General features: G+C 45.6%; 1 protein-coding gene across 9 annotated transcripts in view; it reads left to right on the forward strand.

Annotated features, from left to right (window-relative positions):
* Nucleotides 1–16,043, forward strand: part of LOC106610235 (type II inositol 3,4-bisphosphate 4-phosphatase) — a 188,340-nt gene that overhangs the window by 95,550 nt on the left and 76,747 nt on the right. For all 9 annotated transcript variants that reach the window (XM_045722771.2, XM_045722773.2, XM_045722772.2 and 6 more), the window contains one exon: nucleotides 15,712–15,826. In XM_045722771.2, the coding sequence (XP_045578727.2) occupies nucleotides 15,712–15,826 (115 nt within the window). The remainder of the gene's footprint in view (nucleotides 1–15,711; nucleotides 15,827–16,043) is intronic.

A 16,043-nucleotide genomic window follows, 5' to 3' on the forward strand; every position in this document is an offset into this window, starting at 1 on the left:
ATGTTTTTAATACAGGCTCCAGACGGCCTCTATGGGTAATGATAGTGGACCCGACACTTGCTTCTCTGAGATGTCTGTGTTTAGCATAGTGTCTGCATGAAGACACAATAGATATTGAGTATACAAAGCAAGCCACACACACACACACACACACACACACACACACACACACACACACACACACACACTGCAAACCTATACAAATGGAAAGTGCTTGATTAGTCACTAGCAAAGTTATAATTATTCATTTCAAAATGGCTAGTCTAGACACCAAGCCCTCCTTGAAGTGAGGCCATTGAAAACAGTTATTATTACAAACTTTTGAAGACTGTGGGTTGAAAAGTGGTTTTGATTGTGTCCTCAAAAATTGGTCAGTATCACATGGACCCTGTCATAACCATAGCACCACATTTCTATTAGAAGTATCATCTTGTCACAAGTAGAATTCTATTATTATCCTACACATAGCCTAGACAGTTGGGCTTCATTTTTACAGATGCTCTCATCCAGAGCAACTTACAGTAGCAAGCGCATACATTTTCAAATTGGTCCCCTGTGAGAATCGAACCCACAACCCTGGCGTTGCAAGCACCATGCTCTACCAACTGAGCCACAGGGGACTAGACTGCAGCGCTAAACGGCAGCGGAGGAAATGGCAGCAGTTTTACGTGCGCCTAACCAATTGTACTATTATGTGCTTTTTGTCGCATTATTTGTAACTTATTTTGTACATAATGTTTCTGTCACCGTATCTTAACGGCATAAAAGAGCTTCTGAATATCAGAACATTGATCTCTCACCTCGGATTAGACAAAGATTCTTTCTTCAACAAGCAGGACGCACAGGATATACTGCGAACACCTGACAAAGCCAACATCCCCGTTATTGGCAAGAGGAAGAGACGTAGGTACAGAGGACACAGGGAGGGGTGCCTCGTAAGGATCCGCAGAAGGCGAGTGGGAAAGCGGCTGTTACCGTCAATATTACTCGCCAACGTACAATCATTGGACAATAAATTATACGATGTACGATCACGAATATCCTACCAACGGGACATCAAACACTGTAACTTCAGCTAGCAGGATATACTCTGCACAGGCTAGATAGAACAGCACACTCCGGTAAGACGAGGGGGGGGCGGTCTGTGCATATTTGTAAACAACAGCTGGTGCATGAAATCTAAGGAAGTCTCTAGATTTTGCTCGCCTGAAGTAGAGTATTTTATGATAAACTGTAGACCACACTATTTGCCAAGAGAGTTTTCATCTATACTTTTCGTGGCTGTTTATTTACCACTACAGACGGATGCTGGCACTAAGACCGCACTCAGTCAGCTGTATAAGGAAATAAGCAAACAGGAAACCGCTCACCCAGAGGCGGTGCTCCTAGTGGCCGGAAACTTTAATGCAGGGAAACTTAAATCAGTTTTACCTTATCTCTATCATGTTAAATGCGCAACCAGAGGGAAACAAATTCGAGATCACCTGTACTCCACACACAGAGACGCGTTCTGACCACAATTCTATCCTTCTGATTCCTGCTTACAAGCAAAAATTAAAGCAGGAAGCACCAGTGACTCGGTCTATAAAAAAGTGGTCAGATGAAGCAGATGCTAAACTACAGGACTGTTTTGCTATCACAGACTGGAATATGTTCCAGGATTCTTCCGATTGCATTGAGGAGTACACCACATCAGACACTGGCTTTTTCAATAAGTGCATTGAGGACGTTGTCCCTACAGTGACTGTACGTACATACCCCAACCAGAAGCCATGGATTACAAGCAACATTCACACTGAGCTAAAGGGTAGAGCTGCCACTTTCAAGGTGCGAGATTCTAACATGGAAGCTTATAATAAATCCTGCTTTGTCCTCCGACGAACTATCAAACAGGCAAAGCGCCAATACAGGGCTAAGATTGAATCGTACTACACCGGCTCCAATGCTCGTCTTATGTGGCAGGGCTTGCAAACTATTAGAGACTACAAAAGGAAGCACAGCCGCAATCACTTCTATGCTCGCTTCGAAGCATGCAACACTGAAGTATGCATGAGAACATCAGCTGTTACAGATGACTGTGTGACCACGCTCTCTGTAGCCAACATGAGTAAGACCTTTAAACAGGTCAACATTCACAAGGCCACGGGGCCAAACGGATTACCAGAATGTGTGCTCCGGGCATGTGCTGACCAACTGGCAGGTGTCTTCACTGACATTTTCAACCTCTCCCTGCCCGAGTCTGTAATACCAACATGTTTCAAGCAGACCACCATAGTCCCTGTGCCCAAGAACACAAAGGCAACCTGCCTAAATGACTACAGACCCATAGCACTCACGTTCGTAGCCATGAAGTGCTTTGAAAGGCTGGTAATGGCTCACATCAACACCATTATCCCAGAAACCCTAGACCCACTCCAATTTGCATACCGCCCAAACAGATCCACAGATGATGCAATCTCTTTGGCACTCCACACTGCCCTTTCCCACCTGGACAAAAGGAAAACCTCAGCGTTCAGCTCAGCGTTCAACACCATAGTACCCTCAAAGCTCATCACTAAGCTAAGGATCCTGGGACTAAACACCTCCCTCTGCAACTGGATCCTGGACTTCCTGACGGACCGCCCGCAGGTGGTGAGGGTAGGTAGCAACACATCTGCCACACTAATCCTCAACATTGGAGCCCCTCTGGGGTGCGTGCTCAGTCCCCTCCTGTGCTCCCGTTCACCCACGACTGCGTGGCCAGCCACGACTCCAACACCATCATTAAGTTTGCAGATGACACAACAGTGGTAGGCATGATCACCGACAACAACGAAACAGCCTATAGGGAGGAAGTCAGAGCCCTGGCCGGGGGGTGCCAGAATAACATCCTATCCCTCAACGTAACCAAGACAAAGGAGATGATTGTGGACTACAGGAAACGGAAGACCGAGCACGCCCCCATTCTCATCGACGGGGCTGTAGTGGAGCAGGTTGAGAGCTTCGTGTTCCTTGGTATCCACATCACCAACAAACTAGAATGGTCCAAACACACCAAGACAGTCGTGAAGAGGACACGACAAAGACTATTCCCCCTCAGCAAAGTAAAACGATTTGCATGGGTCCTCAGATCCTCAAAAGGTTATACAGCTGCAACAGAGAGAGCATCCTGACTGGTTGCATCACTACCTGGTACGGCAACTGTGCAGCCTCCGACCGCAAGGCACTACAGAGGGTGGTGCGTACAGCCCAGTACATCACTGGGGCCAAGCTTCCTGCCATCCAGGACCTCTATACCAGAGGAAGGCCCTAAAAATTGTCAAAGACTCCAGCCACCCTAGTCATAGACTGTTCCCTCTGCTACATCATGGCAAGCAGTACCGGAGTGCCAAGTCTAGGCCCAAAAGGCTTCTCAACAGCTTTTACCCCCAAATCATAAGACTCCTGAACAGGTAATCAAATGGCTACCTGGATTATTTGCGTTGTGTTTCCCCCAACCCCTCTTTTACGCTGCTGCTATTCTCTGTTAATCATATATGCATATTCACTTTAACTATACACTCATGTACTTACTACCTCAATTAGCGCGACTAACTGGTGCCCCGCACATTGGCTACCCGGACTATCTGCATTGTGTCCCGCCACCCACCAACCCCTCTTTTAAGCTACTGCTACTCTCTGTTTATCGTATATGCATAGTCACTTTAACCATACCTACATGTACATACTACCTCAATAAGCCTGACTAACCGGTGCCTGTATATAGCCTTGCTACTATATATAGCCTCGCTACTGTTATTTTTCACTGTCTTTTTACTGTTGTTTTTTATTTCTTTACTTACCTATTGTTCACCTAATACCTATTTTTTACTTGTTGGTTAGGGCCTGTAAGTAAGCATTTCACTGTAAGGTGCCTGTTGTATTTGGCGCACGTGACAAATAAACTTTGTTTTGATTTGAAATGGGTGCATCATTATATGTGTGCCAACACGGGTGTATTAACGCCTATGGCTGCACAACAGCCCTGACGATCTAAGAGTGTCCAGCGTTCCCTACCTGCAATCAGTGGAACCCAGTGGAGTGCTGGTCCGTTACCAGGCATTGCAAATCCATCAAGCCATTAACTATTGGCAGTAGTAATTACATGCACACTGCCCTGTGTCTATTAGGGATAGGGACTCAGACCATGGCCTGTATCTGATCTAGGATCAGGTCCTCCCTGTCCGTGATGGTATTAATTATGATGTACAGGTGTGGCGAAACTAAAAGGCAAAACTGATCCTAGACCATCACTCGTGCTCCGAGATGCTTGATAAATCCGGGCTCAGAGACTGTGGATTCTCTCTTGTCTTCCCATATGGACCTTAATGAAAGCCACAGTCCTTCTGGGGTGTTGTTCTGTTAGGTTGGAATCAGAGGACACTCGTGATCACGTTCACAATCCACAGTGGTTTCTAGGTAACGGAGAAGTAATGTGGTCACACTGAACCGCTACATAGCACAAGGAATGAGGCAATAGACAGTATATACCGTATACTACGTGACTGGTTACCATGCTACATAAAAAAAACATAACGACTGCTTTACCACTTCCATAGTTACTGTAATCTTATGTCTTCTATAACGTAGACGTTATTCAGTAATTGTGGGAACATATTAATTATTGAATCATCTTGGTCTCTCTCACCCTCTCTCTCTCTCTCTCTCTCTCCCCCCCCCCTCTTTCTCTGTGTCTCTCTCTCTTGGCCTCTGTGTGTGTTTGCTCTCTTCCCAACTTCCACGGTTGGCAAAATGAGATGCTGGTTTCATGTTCTCTCAAGCATGCCATTTTAAAGGGTCATAGGCGGGTGACAACCATTTCCCTCTCTGCCTCCATCTCCGACAGCATTGGCACAGCGCTGTGCATCTAATTGGCTCCACCGTGTATCGAGAACAGCATGTACCAGTAAAACAAACTTTGGGACTGTTTTTGTTTGTAAAGTAAAAGTCTACCTGGTTTATTATGGACAGAATGGCGAGACAATTAAAATGTGATTCAAGCAGCAAACAGCCGCGGTGCCACCGCCCTCCTACAGCCCGATCTGAGCAGCAAACGCTTGTCACACCCAGTTGCCGTCAGAATCGGGTTGCTGGAATTTTTCCAAGAGCAATTACGCCTAGAAACCCATCTGTTTTACGCCGGAGGAAAGAGCTGTTTTGTCAGCGCTTTCACACTTCATATGAAAATAATAATTACGCTTCGATGTCTGCGCTCATTGCATCCGTCTCTCTCTCTCTCTTTCTCTGAGTCATTTCAGTGCTCGCGAAAGGGGACGTTCGTTCTCCTCCTGTTCGGTTTTTAATTGAGGGGAAAGCTGCATTCATTGTGGAGGCCGGACGACGTTTTCTCTCTCCTGTTTTCTTTCTTTTTAGTTATCGTCTTGAGCGGATCTCGGCCTCCTCCGGTGTTCTATAGTGCTTCTGAAGTGACAGGTTTAAGTACGTTATCTGGGAATGAATGACTAAGGAGACTATTGAGCCCCGTCACTTGATTAATGCGTGGTATTCATCCACTGTATCGTGAGGAAGGTCACTGATTGTTCCTGTTTTCTGTCCTGACATCTCCCGCCCTCATTCAATTGTCATCGATCCACACTTGGCTTTTGAATAACCTGACGTGGATGTAATCTAAAATAAAGTTGTCATCCCCACCACACACAGACACACGCACACAATCCCCAACAAACACACTCTCAGTAACACACACACACACACAATCCCCAACAAACACACTCTCACTAACACACACACACAATTGAATCTATGCACTATGAAAATAATTGAACAAGGCCTGTGTTGAGAACAGTCTGCAGGAACCTGGTTGTTTGGGTAATAGGGATTTTTTTTTACCCCTAGAAAACCAATGTGGTAAATGAGAGTGGGTTGATAATACTAGTCAGGTGAAGGCGTGTGTGTGTGCGCGTGTTTATAGGTGAGTCACTGACTGTGTGGTTGCGTTGCTATAAAGAGACATAAATATCTGCAATATTAAAGCTAATCTACCCCCCCCCCCCCCCCCCCCCAAATAAATATAAATACATCACTGCTCTGTCTTTGCCATCTTTAGAATTCAACAAGATGTCATTCCACATTACCGTAACGACAATATATCTGTTTCTATTCCAATCTCACCCTAACGAGAGAAACAATTCTTAGTGACAGAGATGAATTAACATGTACTCTGGCTTTAATTGTAAGCCCCACCCCTCTCAGGCAGCATCACGTGGAGACATTCCCTCATTCTGTGGTGTTTTACATAAACCATGGAGATGTCGATAGCCCTCGACCCGAAGGGCTCAGAGGAAGAACTCTTGACAAATGCTCAAGTATCGCCCTGAAACCACTTTCTCCATGTTAATGATGGATTATAGAGTGTGGACAAATGAGCTAGTCAGACCGGGGACTGCCCTAATTCTCTGGAGAGATATTACACACATATTTCACTGTACTGTACTATAGCGTAGCATACTGGGTATTTTAAAGCATGAATTTTACATTAAAGACGACTAAAAATAGTGGGAGTTTGTTTCTGGTTTGTTCTAGTTCTCTGCAGATATCACACAAATACTTTACTGTACTGTTCCGTAACATATTGGAACATTTTAATCATGACTTTTACATTTAGTCCTATTAGGTGTTTTTCTTGTTAAAGTCTATCTACACTTTAACTGGGGATTTGTTAATCATGACTTTTAAATTTCGACATGCTACTATTGCGGCAGTTTGTCTAAGTCTATTTTCATCAACGGGCATGAAAAGGTCACAATTCTGTTAGTAGGTTTTAGTAAGGGAACTGGAAGCCATCCAACTGCAGATCAGTCTGTCTGTGCAGCGCCAGCCCGGCCGGTGGTTCCCAATGCGATCCTGGCGACTTGTTTGAACAAAGCCTGCTCCCACATTGATTGAGGCAGCTCCCCTGAGCACTAAACCCAATTATTGCAGAGTCACGTATAAAAGAGCTCATTCATTCCCAATGAGTGTCTTTGCAACCCTCTTCAGTCCACTGCAGAGGATTCTGCAGGGAGGCTGGTTTCTCCATCAACACGACCCTTATCGTAACATCTGTCCTTAATGACCATGTATCAGTCAGACAGATATCCTACTAGGCATAGACTTATGGGCCTTAGCGTCTTCACTTGCTGTATAGTAGCCCTATATCTTCCTGTATACAGAAGCAAATATTTTCCATGTCTGCATGACCACTCCCTCTTGCGATGCACGACACAGTTCTTAACATGTCCTGAAGGGACTCAACCAACAAACTCCTCTTCAGTTGACAAGGAGGAGTAATAGTGGGAGCAAAAAGGAAACTAGCTTTTCTTTAGGGTCCTGCAGTGTATTTCTATCTTATTTTTAGCGTCCCGCGGCTAAAGCTTTAGGCCTCTTAAGGGGTAAGCTAAAGTGCTTCGCTGTACTTCCGTTGCTGTCAGGTTTCTTGGTCTCTCTCTGTGGGAGTGTGGGGACTTTGACGTTTCCGTTGAACTTTCCCCTCCCCTGTGCTCTCAAGACGCCATTTCAGGGGACCTCTGTGGAGATGAGACAATTGCCTGTCCTTTTACTCCTGCTCTCTCACTCACTCTCCTCTCTCTGTGTTTCTATATGTGACACTCTCACTCTTGTGGTTGACAAGAAGGCATGTTTCCGTGGAACTTTCCCCTCCCCTGTGCTCTCAAGATGCCATTTCAGGAGACCTCTGTGGAGGCGAGACAATTGCCTGTCTCTTCACTTTCACTCCTGCTCTCTCTCTCTCTCTCTCTCTCTCCTCTCTCTGTGTTTCTGTATGTGACTCTCTCTCTGTGTTTCTGTATGTGACTCTCTTTCTCTTTCTCTCTCTCTCTCTCTCTCTCTCTCTCTCTCTCTCTCTCTCTCTCTCTCTGTTTATGTTTGTGACTCTCTCTGTGTTTCTGTATGTGACTCTCTCTCTCTCCTCTCTCTGTGTTTCTGTTTGTGACTCTCTCTGTGTTTCTGTATGTGACTCTCTCTCTCTCTCCTCTCTCTGTGTTTCTGTTTGTGACTCTCTCTGTGTTTCTGTATGTGACTCTCTCTCTCTCTCCTCTCTCTGTGTTTCTGTATGTGACTCTCTCTCTCCTCTGTTTCTGTATGTGACTCTCTCTCTCCTCTGTTTCTGTATGTGACTCTCTCTCTCCTCTGTTTCTGTATGTGACTCTCTCTCTCCTCTCTGTGTTACTGTATGTGACTTTCTCTCTCTCTCCTCTCTCTGTGTTACTGTATGTGACTTTCTCTCTCTCTCTCCTCTCTCTGTGTTTCTGTATGTGACTCTCTCTCTCTCTCTCCTCTCTCTGTGTTTCTGTATGTGACTCTCTTTCTCTCTCCTCTCTCTGTGTTTCTGTATGTGACTCTCTCTCCTCTCTCTGTGTTTCTGTATGTGACTCTCTCTTGTGGTTGACTGGAAGGCAGAAACTGGGCACTCTTTCTCACATTGCTCATGATTCTATTTTCTCTCTACCTGAGTGTCATTTCCTTTGTCTGTCTTGAACTACCTGCCCTGGGCTTTTCATGCTCAATGTTCTAGACACCTTTGCAGCTGACCCGGCCCAAGGCACTGCATGCCAGGGCTGATGGGAAGGCCTAGCCAAGAGTGGGAAAAACCATGCATGCGTCTTACTGTCCTCTCCATTGATTGGTTTGTTTATGCCTCACTCCAACCCCTGATAGGCCCACTCAATCAAGACTAAAACCTTGATGCCTTGTCAGAACAGTTTCTAAACAGTAGTTTGTTCCAGTCCAGTTTCCATGCTTCATGCCTCAATGACTCAGAGACTACAGTGACCTTCGATACAAATTGAATCTTCTTCTCCCCATGTAAGGACCCTCGGATATGGTTGTAGCATCTGTTACAAGCAGCTTTATTGGGTTATAGGGGACTGCTTAAAGTGATTGCGATGAATGAATCAGGTCCCTCAATATAGGTGGCGGTGGCCAAGCCAAAGTCTCCACTACACAGCCCCAGCAGCTGTTAGATGTCACTATGGCTCAGGGCTTTAATTGTTTGGCTGGAGTCATGATTCTGAACAGCAGTCATAAAATGGCCTCCATCGGTCAGTTTAGGACAGGTGTGCATTGGTTTGCTCGAGTGCTGTTGCAGCCTTTTGTGCTTCGTGAATGGGTCATGAGAGTTTAAGGAAGTGAAATGGGTTTGAGTAGAAAAGAAAATGGTTTCTCTGAGGAGGAAAAAAAATGAAATTATTTCCAACTTGATATTTCACAGAACAAAGGGTTGTTATGTTTTACACACTCCCTGAGCAAATCATCTCATTTATGGAGCCATTCTTTATTGACTCCAGTTTGGTTGTAATATTCACGGTTCGTATACGTGTCAAAAACCAAGGATCTTTCGATCCCAATACCACAGACACAAGCTGACAATATATTTATTTTTTCTTAGTATTAAAAGGGCATTACAGGATAAAAGCAACACAGAACAAAACACAAGGACATGCCTGGGCACGCTCACACCACATGCCCGCTAGAGTCCACAGTTGTTTAGCTTGGAGCATTCGTCGCGTCGCCGCTGGCATCATGGGGTTCCTATGCGGTAGTCGTTGCCTTGGCAGTGTCGTCGTAGCAGGCCCTCGTCTGGAGACGGTGGGGAAAGCTTCATCAGTAACGTCATCATACTGGAAACCATTGGTACGCACACACACGTAATTCACCACTCCAAGTCTTTTTTTACATGACTTAAAAACTTGTAAGCCTATGCAACATTAACCAATTAAAAACAGTACTGTAGCAATGACTTTTGAGCAGTAAGCTATAGACCCAATACATCATAACCACATATTGGCTTTGCTTCAATTGCACTGTCAATGCATTGTTGTTCGGGCCATTCTTTTACAATTATATTTCAAAATTTGAGGTAGGCTATATAATCACACAGGTAATAGATCTGTGGCTGTATTACTTGTGAAGCACAGCTGAGTGAGCATACATTAAAATCATTAGCTTTTTATTTTACTGGGCTGATGGCCTGTGTCTGATGCTCAGTCTCAGCGGAGGAAGAGAGCCGCAGACTCAGGGTCCGTCTTTCAACATCCCACCGCTCTCCCTTTCCTCCACTGACACTGACCAAAAAGGGACACCGTCTTCCAGCTGATGGCGAAACTCGAGTCGCACCGCATTATTTCTGCCTAATGCACAAATTCATGATGTTACTCCTAGAGAATGAACAGAGAAATTGAAAAATTCCTCGATATTAAAAAAGACTCAAGCTGCTAATAATAACAACGCATGCCTGTAGATACACTTTCCTAATCATTCATTACTGCTGCAGTGCTTGTTGTAGTGCTGAGTGGAAATGGGAAGAATGCACCTTTTAGAAGTGTTGAATACAACGTGTTGAATACAAAGTGTTGACAATGATGAGTAAGAGCTTAAACATGAACTCATTCATATAAACAGCAGCTCTTTGCTGTATTCGTTGACAGTCTCTCTCTAGTCATGGTTTTAAACATTTTGAAATCTCACAGTATCAACTTTGCTGTATCTTTCTTTTATGCCTGCTACGTTACTGCAGACACAGTCATCTGAGCCATCCGATTGGCCAGCGGTAGGCTAATAGTACACTTGATCTGCTCTCTGGGCCCGCCAGGAAGGCAGAGTTTGCACCTTCAGAAACATGAAATGGTTCAAAATGGCAACATGTCATCCACCCGGCTCACAGGGCAGCTGAATCAGGTGCACCTACCTCCAACAGCCCAAGAACAACAACAAAAATAGGAACATTGGGTTTTTTACAGAAATGTTTGGCGATCGACTAGGAATGTCTTGAAGATCGACCAGTTGATATTGATCGACCAGTTGGTGACCACTGCTCTAGAAAGTTGAGTGAAGTTCAATCTTGTGTTTCTCTCTGTGGGCTGATGTTTCTGTGCGCACAGCTTGGTCACACTCATCCGGTCCCCTCTCCCCAGACACTGTGGCTGAGCACAGCCTGTGTCACCTGTCCTCTTCCATTGCTGGCTTGAATCTGCTGAACAATGCTCCTCAGGTGTGGGGGTTATGGCTCAGGTCCCTGGCTAACACTCCTTACCACAGCTAGAGAAACACTGAAAAGGAGGTTAACCAATTCAAAGTAAAGGAAGTCGCTCAAATAAGGAAATAAGAAATAAACCGAAACACCACACGATAGGATACATATTTAAACCACTCCTAGGTTAATACATTCAAAATAAAGCACACATGATGGAATAAAGTAAAAGGACTAAATTGAGCAATGTGCATTTCATCACCCAGACTAGTATGAGTTATTAGTACAGATTTGTGTCACTTTGAGACATGTTTGCAAACTGAAGAAGGGTTACAAAATGAATCATCCTTAAATGCAATAAACAGCTTCCTTAATAACTCATTGTTTTGTGAACGATTCCAAATACACGACAGGCACTTTAAAGACATACTGTCACAGCGGTCGATGAAAGGGGACCAAGGCGCAGCGTGTAGAGTGCTCATTCTTACTTTATTAAATGATAACACTTCAACAAAAACAACCAAACGACAGCCAACAGTTCCGTAAGGTACTCAGACTAAACGAAAAACAACCACCCACAAAACCCAAAGGAAAACAGGCTGCCTGAGTATGGCTTCCAATCAGAGACAACGAAAGCGAAAGACACCTGCCTCTGATTGGAAACCATACTCAGCCAAACCTGGAAAACGAAGCATAGAAAATGAAAACTAGAACAAATTCCCCTTGAACCAAAAACCCCCAAAACACACAAAACAACCCCCCTGCCACGCCCTGACCATTCTACTATGGCAAATGACCCCTTTCACTGGTCAGGACGTGACACATACCTCAACAATTTTTTACCTCCTATTCAACATTCAACAAACCATACCAGTGTTTACTTTACAAACGGCATCGAAGTGTCCCTTTAAGCACCACATTTTTTTTGTCTCTTTAACGAAGCTGCTCTGATTTAAGCACTGTCACAAAAAGTCAACTCTGGGCCAATTAGTAGATGAGGACAGTTGAGCGGGGAGATCAGAGGCGGGCAGAGCAATCTGTAGATACTGTTCAATGCCAACTCCAGAACCGAGGAGAAGTCGTGGGAGGATGGAGGAGAGGAGCTTATTTACTGTCCATCTTTTTTCCGTCAGCGCTCCGCAGCAGGCTGCTTCAATGTTAATTTGAGGTCAATCACAGCTCTAACAGAGAGACTGTAGCTGCGCTGCTCGGTACAACCATCTTGTCAGGAAGGCAACTTCTGTTCGCGCACGCGCTCGCTTGATTTGAACCAACCTCTCCTTAACCTGCCTTTAAGCTATAATGGTAATTATCACTCTCTCTCTCTCACACACACACACACACACACACACACACACACACACACACACACACACACACACACACACACACACACACACACACACACACAAACTGATGTCAGAAAACTGTGAAAGCGTGGTATTTTAAAGATGCCAAGTATATGACATATCACCCCCCCATCCGTGTGCAAGCTACAGTCTGTACAACTATGACATCATCTCCCATCGCTCCCACACACAAATCAATTACCTTAAAGACGTTCTCCAGCTATTTGTTTTACTTTTACCGTTGAAAAGCCATATCCCAAATATACATACAGTGAAGGACACACACTAAAAGGCAAAAAAAAAATGTTTAAGCAAAATCGTTTTTTATTTTTTTTACACAACTGCAAACTTCAAGGAGTTGGTCTGATGGGGAGATGTGATGTCATCGGCCTCTCCCCTTTCTTGAGGAGCTATACAGAACAAAAGAGGATACCTGGACCACCTATTGAGATGTGCCTTTTGTGAAGTAAATCACGTGATAAATGATCTGTAAATGAGAATGGTGCAGGAGTTTACAGCCTTGCATGGAGTAGGAGTAGGACTTTAAAGCCTACACTGTTTGTTTCAGTGGAATGTCTCATTATGGTAAGGCGCTCAAGCAATCTGGAAAGTGTACCGAGGTGGGCCACTGTAGCCCCGTTGCAGTAACGGTGGTGGTCTGCTAGCTGTGCAACAGGTGTTAAAAACAACGACATGCTCATCTCATTTTCTTCATTATAATCCGAGGGAACGAGCGGCTCGATCTGGACTGACCATGTTTACTCAAAAGTCAGGGTGACTTTCCGGAATGTTCTCTGTGTGGTGGAGAGGGGGATGAGGGATGAGTGGGAAAGGAGGGAGAGGGGGTGGGGGGGTACCAAGAAAGATAAACACTGAAGCAGATGTCTGGCGTGGGTCCTGAGATCCATCAACAGACTTATGTCTCTCGGTGTAGCAAGGGACCACCGTGTGCAAATGAGTCTCTGAGCGAGGACGCCGCTGCTGCAGTTCCCCGAGTCCCTCTTCAGATCAGTCTCTTCTCCCTCTCCGTCCTTCAACTCACTATCCCTCCCTTCCTCTCCATGGGGTAGCATCCCCTTCTTTCTCTCTCCAGGCCCAGAGTACCTCTCCAGATCCCTCTCTTCTCCCTCTCCATCCCTCACCATCCCTCTCCTCTCCTTCTCTCCCCGGGGTGTCATCCCCCTCTCCTCCCCCCTCGCTCTGTCTCTGTCCCTCTCGCACCCCAGGCTTTGGCTGTGATTATGATAGCGCTTAATTGTCCACTGGGAGTGGGACCAGGCCCATTAGCACTAGATCAATCTGACTGGGGGATTAGATCACATGCTGCTAGCTTAATACCCAGGGAGAATTGTTCATTTAAGTGTGTGCGTGTGTGTGCGTGTGTGCGTGTGCGTATGTGTCTGTGTGTGTGTGACGAACTTCTGCTGGAAATGGATTTCCCATCAGATCATGATTAGAAAAGTAATTGGGGCTCCCTAATATGAGAACGGTGGTATCTGTTTTGTATCTGTTACCGAAGGAGGGAGAGGGTGTGTAACACAGTGATTTGACCACAATGTGCTGGGGTTACACGACGCAACTTGGACGCAGCCATGTTGCTTTTGGATTGCTTCATGTAACAACACCAGATGAAGCAATTCATCTGCAACTTGGTGGCTTCCAGATCAGTTGCAAACTTTTCAACTTTTGTGAAACTCGTTGCAAGCAACACAATCAAAACGAATGCTTTTGTCGCGTGATCCATTCCAAGGTACGGAACTCCGACCCAGTTGTCATGTCAACACAGCTGTTGCTCGCGCTGCCTGTTGCTGCCGGAACCGCCATCAAGGTTGATAGAAGCAACATAATTAGTTAAACGGGAGCTGTATAAATAGATTTTGGCATCATGGCTAGTAAAGGTTTATGTATGTGGTTTGGCTGTCAATACATTTCATTTTTAAGGTAAACCCAGACCAGTTTCAACTAGCTAGCCTAAGCTTAGTTAGTTGCTAGCCTAAGCTTAGTTAGTTGCTAGCTTGGTTAGTTAGTTGACAGCTAGCTAGCCAGCTAGAACAGTGCTGGCAATTTCAATTTGGCTAGCTACATTGTACAGACAGCATTTGTTCTAAATCATTAACGAAAAGGTTCGATTAACAAATGATTTTGGAAAATCACAATGAGGTGATTTACCCAATAAATGACTGGAAGTTTACATATGGAGTGTGCAACTCTTTATATTTTTATAGCTTATTGAATCCCAATGTAACGCAACAGATGCAATTGGTTTAGAAATGTCAAACCACATTGTTGCATGCCATTTCAATGGTGTTTCAGTTGCTCAGTGTATCAGCAAAGTTGATTGAGATGTCACTTCCAACGGCAATAAACATGCTCCATCTACACCTCTATTCTCTGTCCCATTGGCTGCTCCATCTACACCTCTATTCTCTGTCCCATTGGCTGCTCCATCTACACCTCTGTTCTCTGTCCCATTGGCTGCTCCATCTACACCTCTGTTCTCTGTCCCATTGGCTGCTCCATCTACACCTCTGTTCTCTGTCCCATTGGCTGCTCCATCTACACCTCTGTTCTCTGTCCCATTGGCTGCTCCATCTACACCTCTATTCTCTGTCCCATTGGCTGCTCCATCTACACCTCTGTTCTCTGTCCCATTGGCTGCTCCATCTACACCTCTGTTCTCTGTCCCATTGGCTGCTCCATCTACACCTCTGTTCTCTGTCCCATTGGCTGCTCCATCTACACCTCTATTCTCTGTCCCATTGGCTGCTCCATCTACACCTCTGTTCTCTGTCCCATTGGCTGCTCCATCTACACCTCTGTTCTCTGTCCCATTGGCTGCTCCATCTACACCTCTATTCTCTGTCCCATTGGCTGCTCCATCTACACCTCTGTTCTCTGTCCCATTGGCTGCTCCATCTACACCTCTGTTCTCTGTCCCATTGGCTGCTCCATCTACACCTCTGTTCTCTGTCCCATTGGCTGCTCCATCTACACCTCTGTTCTCTGTCCCATTGGCTGCTCCATCTACACCTCTGTTCTCTGTCCCATTAGCTGCTCCATCTACACCTCTGTTCTCTGTCCCATTGGCTGCTCCATCTACACCTCTGTTCTCTGTCCCATTGGCTGCTCCATCTACACCTCTATTCTCTGTCCCATTAGCTGCTCCATCTACACCTCTGTTCTCTGTCCCATTAGCTGCTCCATCTACACCTCTATTCTCTGTCCCATTAGCTGCTCCATCTACACCTCTGTTCTCTGTCCCATTAGCTGCTCCATCTACACCTCTGTTCTCACACTCGCTTCTGCCCTCTTTTCTCTCTCGTTCCCGTAGTTGACACTCTGTCCACTCTCCCCCAGGTCTTCTGATGGTGTGTTGGCGGTGGGGACAGTGTTGGTGAGCCGTGTGAACATGGGGGAGATGGAGGAGGGGGACATGGATCACATCACGGCCGACGTGCAGCAGGCCCAGAAGGTGAGGACGTGTGTGTGTGTGTTTGTATGAGAGTCGTTCCCCTCCAGATGTCTCGGCTAGCACTAATGCTTGCAGGATTAGTCTGTCACTGCTCAAGTGGCCCAATGAGATTCATCAAGCCCTTACAGCCCTTGGATCTTGGGTGTGGGGGTGTGGGGGGGGGGGGGGGGGGGGGGGTGTAGAGTGTGACGAGAGGGCGAGAGTGGGAAAGGGACTC

This window comes from Salmo salar, chromosome 08 (assembly GCF_965601325.2).
Source record: "Salmo salar chromosome 08, fSalSal1, whole genome shotgun sequence".
Classification (NCBI taxonomy): Eukaryota; Metazoa; Chordata; class Actinopteri; order Salmoniformes; family Salmonidae; genus Salmo; species Salmo salar.